Source organism: Alosa pseudoharengus, unplaced genomic scaffold (assembly GCF_046254945.1).
Source record: "Alosa pseudoharengus isolate Yale_2024_CS ecotype anadromous, Long Island Sound unplaced genomic scaffold, YU_APseudo_1.1 YU_APseudo_1.1_scf_4, whole genome shotgun sequence".
Taxonomy (NCBI): Eukaryota; Metazoa; Chordata; class Actinopteri; order Clupeiformes; family Clupeidae; genus Alosa; species Alosa pseudoharengus.
Window position 1 is genome coordinate 21,118,601 of NW_027468774.1, and position 16,430 is coordinate 21,135,030.

Here is a 16,430-nt window from a genome sequence, read left to right on the forward strand (position 1 = left end):
AATGACTATTCAGCTAGTCCTCAGTATGTGAAAGTAATTTCATCACATTCAAGGTGATGATGTGTAGTTAAACAGTAGATCATCACTCCAGGAATCTCCCTAGCGCCTCTTAACTTCTCAATGCCTCTTCGCTGAGGCTTTTCTCCCTTCCTCGTCTGAGCTGTCAAAACATCAACACGGGCTCCGTGCGAGACGGAAAACGTTATTGTCTGTGACAGCAAAACCGGAAGATTCCGCTCTGCTCACCGCTCGGGAATGAAGGGGGGGGGGGGTGGGGCGGGGTTAGCGAGGCGGGCAGCACTCTGCGGTCAGACAAAGAGTGAGTGTGTGTCTGCGCTCGCCTTTAAAAGCGCCCAGCGCCCAGGTAGCCCAAGCAGCAGGTAGCCCCCACTGGATCGAATGCACCCCTCTGAGGGACACCCACACCGTTTCATGTGCCCAGCTGGATGTCTGTGCTGCAACAATGGAGGGACCATCCTCCCCAACTGCACCCCCCCCAACCCACCCCCACCCCCCTAAAAAAGAAAAAAAATGTAATCGATTGTGTCATAGCATGAAAACAAGAGGCAGGGAGGGGCACGGAAACAGCGTCTGACTCACTGTGATATCAATTCATGGGGGGTTGGGGTGGTGATGGTTAGAGAGACTCATGAATCCACTGCTCCAGTGCATGAGTGTGTCTGGGGGAGAGACAGGAAAAGGTCACGCGGCGGGGAGCAGTGCGAGCAGCAGCCAGCCCATCCTGTAATATCACTCCCCGCGCCTCCAGCCTCGCTCATCTACTATGACAGGAGTGATGGAAGCAGGGGGAATAGCCGAGGATGATGATGATGAGAAGTGTTGCACTCTGGGAAAGGACAGCAGAAGATGCTCAAACCTTATGCAACCCCTCCTCAGTACCACCATATCAAGTGTGTGTGTGTTAGTGTGTGTGTATGTGGGGAGGGGGGGGGTGCATGTGTGTGTATGTGTGTAAACATGTGGATGTCTTTCTATTGCTTGTCAGCTTGTCAGTAAGCAACAATCCACCAAATCAGCAAATTGCGCTACACTACATGCTTTGTAGTGGACTTGCTGGTGTCGTGTCAAACTGACTGAAACAACAGCATTCCGTATTCACCAGAAGTTACTTTAGTTTTGACAGGAGACTGTGAGAACTCAGGAAGACTCCCCAGACCCTAATCTCTGCCTTCACATCAGCGCACTGTCCTCGGATTAGTGTTACGTAACACGCTGACAGGATCAATGTCAGTCGCTACGGACGCTTCCCCCGGCTGGTGTGTGTGTCAGCAGCCTGATGGGCGCTCTCAGGGATACCAGGGGGGGATTTCTACCTGCACGCCTCACTTGAGTGCACTGGGTCTGCCTGGGATTTCGTTTTTTTGCTGATAAGATTCCAAATATCGTCTGACTTGAATTCAGGATTCTCAGTCTGTACTGACAGGAAAAACAACAGACCAAAGTCAATATTGGAGTAGCTTTTCCAAGATGGTTCCAGGGTTCATGTGTAGCAGAAATACTCAATAATGTAGAGAAGCAATATGAGGTACAAACGACTTCCTCTTTGTCTTTTTGGCATACAGGTAGAGGCCATGATTCTGGCAACAGCTTCTTGCTTGAGCTCACCAGTTACACCCCTATCTGACATGTTCCTGAAGCCATAAGTTGATGGCTGGATTTAAAAAAAACTATTATCATTTCTTTCCTTGTTACCAAGCTAGGACTGTGTATGAACACTGGACTGTGAAAAGTAATTTGGTGAATTTTGCAAAAGTGTATTGGATTAAAATTGACTGCATGTGTCTTGTGTGAGCTGTGTGTGGATATATATTTACATACTTGTACAGTATGTGGCATGTGTAGCATGTGTAGACATACCCAGGACATTTACATAGACTCTCTTTGGGGTCATTCAGACAGCCGATGTGGCAGCAGCATGTTAGCTGCGTTACCTGTCCGTTTTCATTTTGGCGCCCATGTTACATGTAACAGGTTAGAGCGTGCACACTGCCTGCATGACACACGCGTGTCAGGCGCGGCTTGAGCCGCGCTGAAAACGTGTGCATGCTAGAGATTTTTCACACGACATGCAAGTGTGTTGGAAGCAACGCAGCAGCCACGGAACAGACACGCAACGCACCCGCCACGTCTGAACGACCCCTTTCACAGACTAGACGAGACTAACCGATCCAGGAGCTTGTATGCCTTTTCCACTCTGCAGTCCAGGTGCCACATGGACCCACCCGCAACGCACCCGCCACGTCTGAACGACCCCTTTCACAGACTAGACGAGACTAACTGATCCAGGAGCTTGTATGCCTTTTCCACTCTGCAGTCCAGGTGCCACATGGAGAACTATGACTGTAAAACTCATTCCCCTGATGGTCAAGTGATAAAGCAATGGTGAACAGTGAAAAGAGGGTTTAAATATAATACAGTGAGGTGTTTGAACTGAAAGTGAGTGCCAGACGACACTGTTCTTCTTGCAGTGATGGTGAGGTCAGGTGTGTGGTGTGGGGGTTATGGGACAGTAAGGGGATCGGCGCAGACAGTCAGGTGACCAGTTGAGTGCTGTGAGGAGAGAGCCTCCTGTCAGACTCTTGTCGCAAACTATCAATTGTTCTCCTGTAAGAGTAGACTCTGGGCGACACACTTTTATATAATGTGTTTATGTGTGTCTGTGTCTGTGTCTGTGTGTGCATCTCTCTGTGTGCGTCTCTCTCTCTCTCTCTCTGTGTGTGTATGTGTGTGTGTGTGTGTGTGTGTGTGTGTGTGTGTGTGTGTGGGTGTGTAAGTCTGTGGGTGTGTAAGTCTGTGTGTGTGTGTGTGTGTGTGTGTGTGTGTGTGTGTGTGTGTGTAAGTCTGTGTGTGTGTGGGGGGGGGGGGAGGATGGGGGGTGTAAGTCTCTGTGTGTGTGTGTGTGTGTGTGTGTGTGAAGGAATGAGCGAGATGAGTGTGTGGTATTTGCATCTGCTCCTCTGTTTCTGTAGGCAGTGGAAAACATGATACATGGTACCATATGACAAATCAATCTTCTCTCTCTCTCTCTTCTTGACAGTGTGCTGTTTTGTGGTTCATAAGCGGTGCCATGAATTTGTCACCTTCTCCTGCCCAGGAGCAGATAAGGGTCCTGACACGGACGTAAGTATCATAACTTCCTCTCTAATTCACTACCTTCCAGCACACACACACACACACACACACACACACACACACACACACACACACACACACCAGGCTTGTGCAAAATTCCAGAATTGAATTGAAACTCTTAAATTCCAATTAAATTCTTGAATTTCACTTGCATTTCAATTGAGGTAGCAAACAGGAAGCAGAATTGCTATTCGAATTGTGCACAACCCTGACACACACACACACACACACACACAAACACACACACACACACATGTATAGTGTGTGTGTGTCTGTTAAACCAAGCAAGTGTCATTTCACTTGCATGATAATGTGTGTCAGCTCAAAGGCAGCTCTCACCAGCTGACACGAGTGTTGTCTTTTAAGCTGTCCAGTTGAATGAAGGTTTGGGAGTCGGCCACCCAAAAGTCCATCCACCCCCTCTCTTCCTCTCTCTATCTCTCCTTCCCCTCTCTCTCTCTCTCTCTTTCTCACTGTGTTTGTATCGCTCTCCCTCTCTCACTCCCTCTTTCTCTCTCTCTCTCTCTCTCTCTCTCTCTCTCTCTCTCTCTCTCTCTCTGTCACTCTGGCATCTCTGTCACTCTGGCATCTCTGCTGTTGTTCCTTGGGTGTGTGTGGCTGTGATGGGTATTGTGTGGATGTCGGGGTGTTTTATGTAACATTAGCCCCCTCTCCCTCCTCACCCGTGGGCTGCTGTCCTTGGTTGGCCTTCAGAGGCCTGTTGGTCCAGCTCTCAGCACTTCACTTGCATTACACACACACACACACACACACCATATAGTGCATTATCACTCTGTAAGATATATGTATGTAAAAGTATGTTTGTATACTTGTCACTGTATGCACACATGTGTGTGTGTATGTGTGTGTGGTTGTGTGTGCACACTTGGTGCCTTGGTCCCCCCTGGCCTGTAGCTCTTCTTTTGCTGCTGTTTGATCACTCATGTATGAAAACAAACAAGTGCCTGGCCAATTATGTATATTTAGGCTCGCTACTGCTGGCACACAGAATTACACAGACAAGCAGATGAAGGAGGATCCCTCGGTGAAAGGCTGGGCTTTTGGTCACACTGTTCGTGATTGGTGCTGGAATAATAGAGATGGGTTAAACAGGTCAGCTGTCATAGATGTTGAAGCTAAATCACACAGCTATATTTATGAGCAGATGGAGTGAACCTCGTCTGACATGCTTTTCAGTATTGAGAGATATTATGGGATGTGCACTGATGCTGTTGAAATGACATTGAGGCTTCACAGAGAGGGAGCCCATAGGTGGTGCAATCTGGTTGCAAGCTCTGTCGCTGTAAACACGCTTCAAAACACACAACAAGCAACCATTTCTCATGTTGTGTCTACATGTAGTCTTGTTTCTCTTTCCTTGTGTGAGTAGTATGTTTGAGGAAAGGGGGAAAAAGTCTCTCAGAAGTACTACAGAAGCACAGCCAAGTCCAAGAGTGGAGTATGAGTATCAGCCTTCCTCTTTCACTGAAGATGGAGTGAATTTTATAGCACTTTGTTATTTGGAGAGAATTCAAAGCACATTATTATACAGTACAACTCACTCACATGTCGGTGGTGAAGACTAAGGCTAGCACCTTCCACCTGGGCAAGTGCTGGTCACAGTGCTTCATACTGAGCAGAAGACCATGGTTGCAGGCTTGCAGCAGCATACCTTGTTCAGGCTCTGGGCTTTTGATACAATTTCATTTGTCACTATATTGATAAGGTTGAGTTGAGTTGCATTGAGTTGAGTTGAGTTGAGTTGAGTTGAGTTGAGTTGAGTTGAGTTGAATGCCATATCTGCACATTTTGTGGCAAACCTTGCAGTAAGTACAGGGGAACCTACACTAATTCTGCATTGGCCGCCAGAGATCATGCAATAAAATAACTTTTTCCCAAGTTAACAGTATCACATGATCACTTACTGGTTTTCTGATTAGATGAAGTTCCCCACAGCTGATTGAAGTTCTCAGATAGCTCAATTGCTCTTGAGATTTGCTTGATTGCCTTAACATTTTTGTTCAAGTATGTAATCTTGCCACTTCAGTTCTTGCGCTGTGTTGTTTTTTGTTTGTTTGTGTGTTTGTTTTGGATGCACCACCACCATCTGCCCAAGAGAACCAGACCAGGAATCAGAGCCTCATCACAGACCCCTCTGTTACCCTGTGTGGAAGAATTCAGAGCCTATACAAGCGCAGTTGAATGAAGTTAACTGATGACAACATTAAAAAGAATCAAACGTTTAGCGATCATGAAATTATACCATACATGATAAGATGTCAACAAGCAGGGAGATAATGAAGATCAGTAGTTTTACTCAAAATACTTGTGCACGTATAGGCTTTGGAAAATTGGTCAAATCTAGCAAGTAGGAAAGTTTAAGTGAATGACGTGAAAGTGAAAGTAAGACATTCAAAAGGCCAACGAAAGTTAAGGTTGCTTTTGATAGTACAAATACTTACAAAACTGGTGCTCTAAATAGCGATTCTGTTGTCTTTGAAAGTTTCTGTTATTGACGCATTGAACTGCAATTTGGATTAACACCTGCTTTTACAAGGCGGAAGTATTTAGGCGCAGAATAGACGTGCGCTTTCAGGAGCAGTCTTTGTACATACCGCGGAATACATAATTAAGCACTCTTTACGCTTCCCCTCCCATCTTTTTACGCTAAACCAGAGACTTTCTAATGAGGAGACACAGCACTCAAAAAATCCTCCATAGAAATGCACGGGGCTAGTTTGTAACGCCAATATGGCCGTTGTCTACACATATCACACCCCTTCCTCGGAAAACTGTCGACATGTGAATACATTGAGCCAATCATGTGGTGTGATGTGAATACATTGAGCCAATCATATGGTGTGTTGTGAAGACATCATGCCAATCATGTGTTGTGAACTCGCAGCTGGAGCAAGATTGGTGTCGTGAAGCCTTGCTCACGCGCATTTCTGCCGAAGAGGATGCCCGATGAGTGCCCAAAAAGCGTTGCAATATGGCCGCCGAGTGGAGGGACTTGCCTAAAAGGACTTTGGCTAAAGTCCCACTTTCCCCTGGATCCTCCCATGAATGCATATGAAAAACGCAATTAGCCATGTTCAGCTCCCGCGACAGGCAGTTTGCGCTTTTACATCATTGCGGCCTGTTTGTACATACATGTACCTCACAATGATTTTACACGCACGTTGCGAAACAAATACGTGGGCGCAAACACGTTAGTACATCTGGCCCACAGTGAGAGACACACAGCTTTTTTCGGTATCCTAATTGAGAGCAGAGCTCTGTAACAATTGTTTTTCAACACCCACCTTATTTTCACCTCATCCTCTATCAAAATGCAATCATTTTCTTGTTATAGTGACTCACTACTGTAAGGGGGTAAGTTTTTTATGTGAGGTTTTCCATCTTCCATCTCAAGGTTAATCCTCAATCCTATTGTCTTTGGCCTGTAGTGATGCACGGCTTTATGAAGTGCTTCCTGCTTCAAGAGAGTGCTTGTCCTCTGCACCTGTCCCACTGTGTTGCGCTGTGATCGATGTGTTTTGGCCTTGGGAGCTGTCTGTAACCTCTTCCCCACATGTTGCACAATGGAGACAAATGGGCCGTCATCTCTCCAATGATTTTCAGTTTTTCCTCTCTGCTCAAATTGATAAATACGTCAGGGCATACTATGGTGTTCGAGAGAGAGTATGTGATTATATCAGTGAAGTTAGTGCTGCTGAGTGTGGTTGTTGGTGGAGGAGCATGATGCTATCAACAATGACTGTCCATCTGTCTTTGAAAAAGTGTCTTAATGGAAAGGAGCAAGATAAAAAACAGTGTGACTGTCTTCTGCCGTGAGATGATTTTAAAGCCCAGGTGATTCACTCACATGCAAGAGCAGGGGTAATGGTTTGCAGGGATAAGGGGGGACATTTGCAGCCAAATGTCTCTCAGCTTATTGTTGCTGTTGGCTCAGATGGCTCAGATAGTATGATCTCAGCTAAAGTCACTTCAGCCTGTTGGTCATAATCAGAAGATGCTAAGGACCACAAACTCTTCACTTCAGACATTGCACTGTATCACAGAAATCTGATGGGAAAGATGGGAAGATCTGCAGGTATCAGCAGCCACCATTGCCACAGTCTGTAAATGAAAGGTGCAGTCTGCTGACTGTTAGTAGCTCACTATAGATACTTCATGTATAGCATAGACATGGAGCAGAGGTGCTCCACTCTGCAGAAGAAACCAAATCCACCTAATTTGTTCACCTAATTTGTGTGACAGATGGAACAAGAGATTCCATTACTGTATGACTTATGTATGATGGTATGCATGGCCTTTGCTGGTACTGCTGGCGGTGTGGGAGTCCATCACACACACACACACACACAAACACACACACACACACAGAGAGAGAGAGAGAGAGAGAGAGAGAGAGAGAGCGAGATAAGAGAGAAGGAGAGACAGAGAGAGAGACAAGGAAAGAAGAGGCATTTTCACCAGGAAGTCCTTAACAGCTGTGGTAATGAAATCATAGCCCTTAGGTGATAACGAGCTGAAAATTGAATTTTCCTTTCCTGCCTGGTTCCCTAGATTGGTCTCTCCTCGCTTGGACTCGCGGTGTCCGTTTGACTGGTGTTGTCATGGCGACCCGTCCATGACCTTGCTCATACTGACATCAAGGTCCCAGAGTCGTGAGGCAGACAAAGGAAACTCGATCAATTAAACGTCTGTACATCTTTACATTCATTTTCTTCTCAAGAAAAAAACTGACATTAAAATTGTTGCCTTGCACTCAGTGCTAACATCAGTAATTTACATTTCATCAATGTGTCCACCTAGAGCAACTCAGTGAAGCTCAACCAATGTAATCCAGGACATCTTAATCTATAAAATAAGTATTTTAGCAAGGCAATTGACCAATCGCAAGCCCCACCCATCGAATGCAGATGAGCAAATGGCAGTCTAGTAGCTCCGCACATGTAGATAAAAGTCTGACAGCTTCACCTTACGGCTCCATAGAAATGCATTGGGAGCTGTGATTTTTTTCCGGTTTTATGGGATTGTATGGTGATGTATAGTGATGTAAATGGAAAAAGGACGGCCAAACTACATGTGTGGGATTAAAGCAACACCGATACACAGAATAATGGCTTTCAATCTTGATTATGTTTTTTTTTGTAATTGTTAAATTAGATTAAATTCTCTCCTACCAGCTCTCTCTTATTTTAAGCAAAGGGTTACTCCTTACCAAACCACAATGAAACAGTGCTCCACCACATCTATGGATTAAGCCAAACAGTTAACCCTTTAGCCGCCAGGGTTTAAAAAAAATATTTTTACATCAAAATTTCAAAAGGCCATATCTTGCAAGTGGTCAGAGATAAAGTCCTACTGTAAATGTGAAAATCATTGAGTATGAACAGAAGTTTATGAAGGGGGTAAATGTACTCATCTAATTTGCATATTATGACATAACTGGATGGTAACCACCGTGAATTATGCACATTTCAGTAAATACTAGATGTTGAACATATTTGAGCAGTTTTACTTTCTTTTTTTGTCATTTCACCGACATAACAAATGAACAGGAAAACAGCACATGTAAACCAACAATAGTAAACTATTACTATAATCACAAACCCTATGCTACTATACAATAAAGTAGCCTGGTCAAATCAGTTCCATATCGCGGGTGACTTTGTAGTTCTTCAGAGCCCTATTTTTACAACCCCTGCTGTCTATACCACGTCCATTACGGACACTATCATCACTTGCCACCAGAGCCGGAGTACATTTACTTGAGTACAGTACTTGAGTACAATTTTGAGGGATCTGTACTTTACTCGAGGATCATTTTTAGGGAGTACTCATGACTTTACTCAAGTACATTTTTGAGGAAAATATTGTACTCTTTACTCCACTACATTTCTATCCATAACCATGAGTACCCGTTACTTCTTCTAAAAAAAAAGGAAAAAAGACAAATCTCGGAATCCCTCAATTTGTTGTTTCCCTCTCAAACGTGAATGGATAGTGCAGGCGCCACTGATTGGGACAGCCTATCAGCAATCACCTTCAGCTTTCCGCCAAAGTCAACTCCATGGTCAGATTTAGATAAGAGACAAAACCATAGACGAAACAATGGATGAAGACGCAGCAGGTTCATCCCGGGGATTTGTCAACCTGTGGCCCCACCTCGCCAGACTATTTCAATTTTCTGAACAAGTTAAAGATAGTTTTCGCTTCAAGTGTTTCAATTACAAAATAGTATTTTGTATTATAAATACGTATTTTAAATGCATGTATTAGAAATAGGCCTACTGCCCATCCCTGGCAACATGGTAAAAGATGAAAATGACTTGATTTTACTTTCAATTCCTTTTACATTCTCCAAGGTATTAACATTAACATTTTTCATAACTCCATGTAGGACGTTTCTGTACATAAATGTAAGCACTGTGGCAGTAGTAATGCAATATTTGGAAAATGTAGGCTACTCTTGTACTCTTGATACTCAAGTACTTTTAAAAACAAGTACTTCAGACATCTGACTGTTGTACTTTTACTTGTACTTGAGTAAAATTTAGCAAAGGGTATCTGTACTTTACTCAAGTAATGAAGCTGTGTACTATGTCCGCCTCTGCTTGCCACTGGCACCTCCAGCTATGTTGGGCAGAGGGTCGAAATAAGCATGGTATGCTTAGTGGACACTGTCGCAAAGACGCACCATTCACAGACGTACCATGACTATCAGTCAATAGACGATCGATCATATTCTCCAAAAGGCAGATATTCTCTGTCAGAATCAGAATAGGTGTATAACAGATCCAAGACTTCATCACACGTGATTTTTTTTTTCAACATTTGGTGTAATTCTGCTTCAATTTGTGCAAAACTATGGCCCGCATCGCTTCTGCGTTATGGAGGAAATGCACGTCTTCTTCTAGTGTAACATTTATTCACCATAAATTAATAAAGTTGAAGTCACTCTGCAATGTAGACTATGTTTCCGTTTATTTGCAGTACCATGTTCCTTACATGACATGACCTGGTGCCCTTGTAATATGCATGCAAGTCTATCTAGTACAGCTAGCTATTAATATCAGTGAGTCCCACTCGCCCCCGTCTAAGTTTGTCACCCAACAAACCTAGATATTCATTTTTTTATACATGTGTCTCCATTGCATACTGGAGTTGTTCAACGGATTATAAATGAAATAAGGTCTGTGGGTCTGTAAAAGAGCCTCTTGGGTTGTTACTTTTACAGACAGGCTTACAGCTACCATTGAAGTTCTAGTCAACTCCGGTCTGAGCTGTCGGACTTAGCAACAGTAACTAAGGGGGGCGGGACTTGGCGAAAGGTCATTTGTAAGGGTAGCCCCGCATATGAGAGCGGGCTGTGTCTCTGCATCTGCATCTCTAATTATTGTGATCATCTAAGCACTCCACCCCTGCAGTCTGCAGTTTTATCTTTTCTCCAGTTTCTGAGCACGCTCCTTTATCTTATCCGTCACCCCCACCTCAATCCTCTCCTGGGGCTTTTGGAGAGCACGCAAGTAGATCACACTGCCCTTTGCAATTACGCACAGACCTGTTCCAGTGATTTACAAAAGCAGGCCTCCACAACCTCATATGGGTCTTTGCTGCTGTGCAATACGTCAGCGACCATTCTCTTTCTCTCTTTCTCTTTCTCTTCCTTCTCTCTCTCTCTACCCTCTTCACCCCTCTCACCCCTAGAGGGCTCTGTTGGAGTGGTGACCTAACATGTGTTAGGGGAGAGATAAGAAGAAAAGAAAACAGGAGAATGTCCCTGACTCTTTAGATACTAATCCGCCCAGACACTGGAGCATATAGAGGCCCTCTCTGCTTGGTCTGTCTGTAGTTATCAGGTTATTAGTGAGGTCTGGAACACTGTGTTATTTACACAGTTGGAGTGTATTGAAGGCAGGACAGTAGATCAATATCTGTATGGGCTTGTTCTGTGGATTGTGAATAGACTATTGGATTGACTCTCAAAGGAGGGCAATAACTTACTTACATTTTGCACATCCATAATTTGTTCGATTTTACAGCCACTGTGGTAAAACTGTCTTCTAAATATCACCCTGGACGTAGTCCCACCGAAGGCTCCCGGATAGGATAATGAGAATTGCCTGGAGCGTACTGTTTGTTTGCTGCCAATAGACATCCTCAGGTACAATAAAACACATCATGGATTACACAATTCCATATAGAACACATAGAAGCATTATTTGCAGCTTAAAACCCCTTTGAGAGTTTCCTTGTGTGCCAGCCAGGTCTCTGGTGAATGGGTTATGAAATGGGAAGAGGCTGGCACATACCATCGAGCCTTTCTGGCCAACAAATTCATAAGATTTCATCTTCATCTCATTTCAGCATTATTTATACTTTATGTCAGTTATCTTTTCAAATGACACTGTGTTCTAGTTTATAGTCTCAAATGTACCACTGAACCTCAGAACCGAAATGGGTCTCACTTGCTTTTCCTTGCCTCATGTTTGTAAATTGCGTTGGCTTGTTTTTTCTTTCTCTTCTCACCGCAGATGGCAGGGATGTGGCTGTGTTTCTCTGCTGGTTTGGGGAGGGAGTGCAGGGAGGGGGGGTGCATCTCTGCTGGGTGGAGTTTTTCCCCTCTTGTATTGCTTTCTGATGGGAGCGTCTATTTCCGGCACAAAGAGAGAGGGGGAGGTGAGACACAGCAGAGCTGTGCAAGAAGCCCAAATCGTACCACCCACCCCCCCCCCCCCCACACACACACACACACACACACACACACAATAGCATATAGCATCTCCTAGACTGGCAAGGACAAATCTGTCCGTACAAAAGAAAAGCCATATGTGACACCTGGGCGTGTTTGTCAGAAGTTGCTATTAGGGCCGTGTCAACCCTGTGTCACTGTATGGTGTGGGTTTGGCTAGATACATCCCCTCACTGGCTAAGCCGATATCCATAGACCTTGATGCTGATGGAAGATTGTCTGTGGAGACTTAAAGCTGAAAGGTTTAATTGTGCTTTGCACTGATGTTATCTCTGTTGTGCTTGTGAAGTCACTAACCTCTGAAGATTCCTATATCTGACTTTTTAATCAAGGACAAAATCACCCCTATACGATGTCCATTAGACATGTGCAATGCTGTGGTTTTCACATTGTTGCTAGCCATTTGGTCACTTGAATGGCCTCACTAGTGTAATGCATTGTATTTCTATAGCATAATGTATTGTTGCCAGCTCACAACCTACTACAGTGACTGCAGTCCATTGGCACGGCACCACATGTGGAATCCTGACTTGAGTCCCTGCAGGCCTTACATAACTGTGATAGATTACTGAACAACCTACACTGCCCAACCAGCCATCCAGGACCATTAAAGTGAGGTGGAACAGCTCATTAGTTGACGGACTCTTGTAAACTGCTGTCAGGACAAATCTGCTCTGAGGCAAAATTCCCCACTTCCTGCCGCCAGCCCAGCTCATGGCAGTGGAGTAAGAGGGACTGTTCCCCTCACAGTCTCTGAGGGGTTGCTTAGAGTTTCACTGTAACAGGGAGAGATAAAGTTCGGGCAGCTCTCAGTGAATCAAGAGACTTGTAGTTTGTAGATAATGGGAAAAGTACTGGCAGTTCAGTTTTATGGAGCCATTACCCATTATAATTATTAAAGGGAGGTGTCATAAATGAAAATGAATGTATAGCCTCCATATATAAGTCACTGGATTAAGTATTCAATACAGTAGATTGAATAGAGTATGGTGGTGATGTTTCTGAAGGCATTGGGCAGAGACACGTCTCATTCTTTACATCTCACCCATCCCTCACCATGTGCTTCATCAGGCTGTGGTGACGACCCGCGTTGAACCACCTCGTTACATATCTGTGGCCATGAATCAGTTGCTGCTAATTGGAGGTGTAGGCCGTGCTCCCACGCCATTGCATTCTGACGCCTGTGGGTGGAGGAGGGACACTCAGATGGTGGCCAGCACTTGTTGTTGTTGTTGTTAAGCAATACTTGTGGAGAATTCAATCTTCTGTCTTGTGGGTCTAGCAAGAGCTAATTGTATCTCAGTAGCAGTCTGAGAATATGGGAAAGGTGAAGTGTGTCTGCTAGGCACCATCTTGTGCAAGGTGTAAGCGCACCACCAGGTTCTAAATCACTTTTTGTAAGGTTCTCTGATTGTGTTGTTGTGCTTTTGTTTGAGTTCTATTAGTGTGTGCCTCTCTCTTTCTCTCCAGGTGCCACGTTTACTAATTGCCTGCTTGAGTTACAATTAAAGACTAATTGTTTTATTTTCTCTGCTGAGTGTTACCGGCTCATGTTAGCAGAGAGCATCAGTGGCTACAGATGGGGATCTCACGACTTTAAAGTACCTGTGAGTCATCTACCTCAAATTCAGGATACATTAATTATGCAGACTACTCATGCTGAGTCAGTGTTGATGGGTGATGTATAGATTCATTGCCACCTGGTCCATTTACAAAAGTAATTGTCTATGTTTTTCAATATCAGGAAGCTTATGCCTGGAAACGGGGTGGCATTAGAGGGAGGTTGTTATTTATATTGGCCTGAAACATCTGGCACTTGTATCAGTAATTGTAATTTAAAAATAGATGTGTTAAATTATTTTTTTTTACAGATATACTGCTGTAGTTAACTTCATAATCATCATGGGAAAGGTTTCTATACAGTATGTTTGACTGCTGCATATTTTACAACAAGCAGCAGAGAATTTCATATTCTACTAGAAATGGAAATTGCAAGAAGATGGAAGATGGAAAACAAGTACATAGTGAAAGACAGCAGGGGCTGTTTTTGCTCTGGGGCGATGGAAATGTATGATTGGATCTTTTCATATACACAGTACAGTTAACTCTAGCCCTTGACCATGCGTTTTAATGTTTTCTGTCGTCAGCCATTTTTTTTTTACTCTGCATGATAGAGTATGTCATACAACGCATTAGTCTTGTAAATTCATGTATGCACTTATCTTTCCAACAGGCTTTAAGTGGTGGTGTCAGAAGAATACCGGTAGTTTAAAATTCCACAGTGAAAAAGTGTGCCATCGCCCAGTTTTCAATGCATGAATGCAACATGCATGAAGTGTTGCTCTAGTTTCAGAGTAAAGGATCATTACCATACATACAACACCACTGCATGATGTGATCATCATACCTCATATATAATGTATTATACACAGAGACTTCATACAAATTATCAAAGGTTACCCTACTGGGATTCTCAAGGATTCCCTACCCTACTAACCAACTCTCTCTCCTTCATTGAACAGCCCCAAAGTCTCAATGTGCACTGACACTGCCCAACACAGAAGGGTAGAGGTCAGAAGAGTGGGGATAGACATCTATAGTGATTCCTTGTGATTAGTGATTCCTTGTGATTGTGCAATCCAACTTTCTGCAATGTCCTGTCTTTTAGAGGGGACCTTGTGAAGTGGTATGCTTAGCTGGCGTGTTGGTATCCTGAGGAGGGGGATTGAGACCTACAGTACGATTTTGATACGATGTTGTTGAATGATGGAGACGATACCCAGTAGAGCCCAGTGTGGGATGATGGAGATGATGTGTTGAGTCCATACCCAGTAGAGCCCAGTGTGGGATGTTTACATTTACAGTTATTCCTTTAGCAGATGCTTCAATCCAAAGTGACTCGCGCTAACAACATTACAATAGCCATTGTCCCCAGAGCAACTTGGTGTTAAGTGTCTTACTCAAGGGCACAACAATGGGAGCCGGGAATTGAACCCACAACTTTTCATAGTACTGCCCAGCTCCCTAACCAGTACGCTACCACCGTCCATTTCTGACAGGTTTTCTTTCTAAGTTCAGATTACAGTAGATACATTTTGGTGGCGGTGTTTTACAATCTATGTTTCACACTGTCTCGATAAACGTTCATATTTCATTTCTCTCTCCCTCTCACACAGAAATACAAACCCATTCACACACACACAGTCATGCAATTATACATTATAATCTTTGAGACTTTTACGAAAAACTTTAATTTGTTCTAAAATGTTCTAGAAGTCCCATAGAGAATCAAAAGGAGAAGTACAAATTACTGCATGAAAGGATTTTTTTGTGTTCTGGTTATGTAATTCCACTGTGTGTGTGTATGTGTGTGTGTGTGTGTGTGTGTGTGTGTGTGGGCAGTAATTTTATTTCTGCTTCTTATTAGCAGTACAACTCATTAGTTTCATGTGGTGCAGAACACCACTGTATCTGAATCCTGCTTGCCGCTCAGGACTTGCACTCCAGCAGGAAGGAGATTTGAGGGGGCGTCAAGCTGGAGATGAGGAAGCTGAGGCGGCAGGGGGAAAAGAAGGGAAGCGGATTGAGTAAGCCGTCGGGATTGTCCCTAGCCGATGCGCGAGCCGTGTTCCTTGCCTAGGCTCTTTAGGTAGTCTTAGTAGGGCGTCACAGATAACTGTGTGCCGTTTTCTATGGTTCCCTCATATTTTTGCAAATTAAAAGATCGTTCTTTGTTGATGCTTTTTCTTGAGACACACAGGCATGGTGGTGTTGTCTGAAGATAAAAAATAACGAGAAAGAGAGAATGTTGGAGAAGAGAAGGGGAGAAGAGACGGGAGAGAAAATGTACATTTGCTATTATGAGCAAAGAGAGTTTCCTACAGTACATCTTCTCCAAGGTCAAAACTGAGTGAAAGGAAATTTAAGCGAGCGTGTTAGCATTAGCATAAATATTTCCCTGGGAACGTGTTCCTAGAGGGATCCAGGGAGTGTTGCTGTTTTCAGGCCTTTCTGGAGATGGGGAATGGGGGGGGGGGGGGACAGGCAGGAAAGAAAGTCCACCAGAGTTCTTAAGGGCAAAAGGTGAACAGGAGGAACCCAGAACAGCCTGTATTGTGGGAGTGAGTGGAGCCGTGGGGCACAGCGGAGCAGGGCTCAGATGGAGAGCAGCATGCTCCCACTCCACTCCTCTGAACTAGCGCAGCCGCAACAGCATGGAGGGCACAGTCTCTCTGAGACGTGATATTACACCCTCCGTCTCACTGTCTCCCTTTCTCTCTCCCTCTCTCTGCTTTACTCTTCCTCTCTCCATTGCTCACAGGTATTCCTACTGTACTTTATGTTAATGGACCTCTATTTTATTCATTCTTCTTCTCACTCTCCCACCTCATCTTTCTCTCTCACTCTCTCTCTCCCTCCCTCACTGCCTATCTCCCTCAATTTCTCTCACTCCTTTCCACTCCCCCTGTCTCTCTCTCTCTCTCACTCTCTCCCTCTTTCACTGCCTATCTCC

General features: G+C 44.2%; 1 protein-coding gene across 1 annotated transcript in view; it reads left to right on the plus strand.

Annotated features, from left to right (window-relative positions):
- prkcab (protein kinase C, alpha, b) overlaps positions 1 to 16,430 on the plus strand; it is a 135,652-nt gene that overhangs the window by 41,475 nt on the left and 77,747 nt on the right. Inside the window, exon 3 of the mRNA XM_076265264.1 lies at positions 3,059 to 3,141. Coding sequence (XP_076121379.1) covers positions 3,059 to 3,141 — 83 coding nt within the window. The remainder of the gene's footprint in view (positions 1 to 3,058; positions 3,142 to 16,430) is intronic.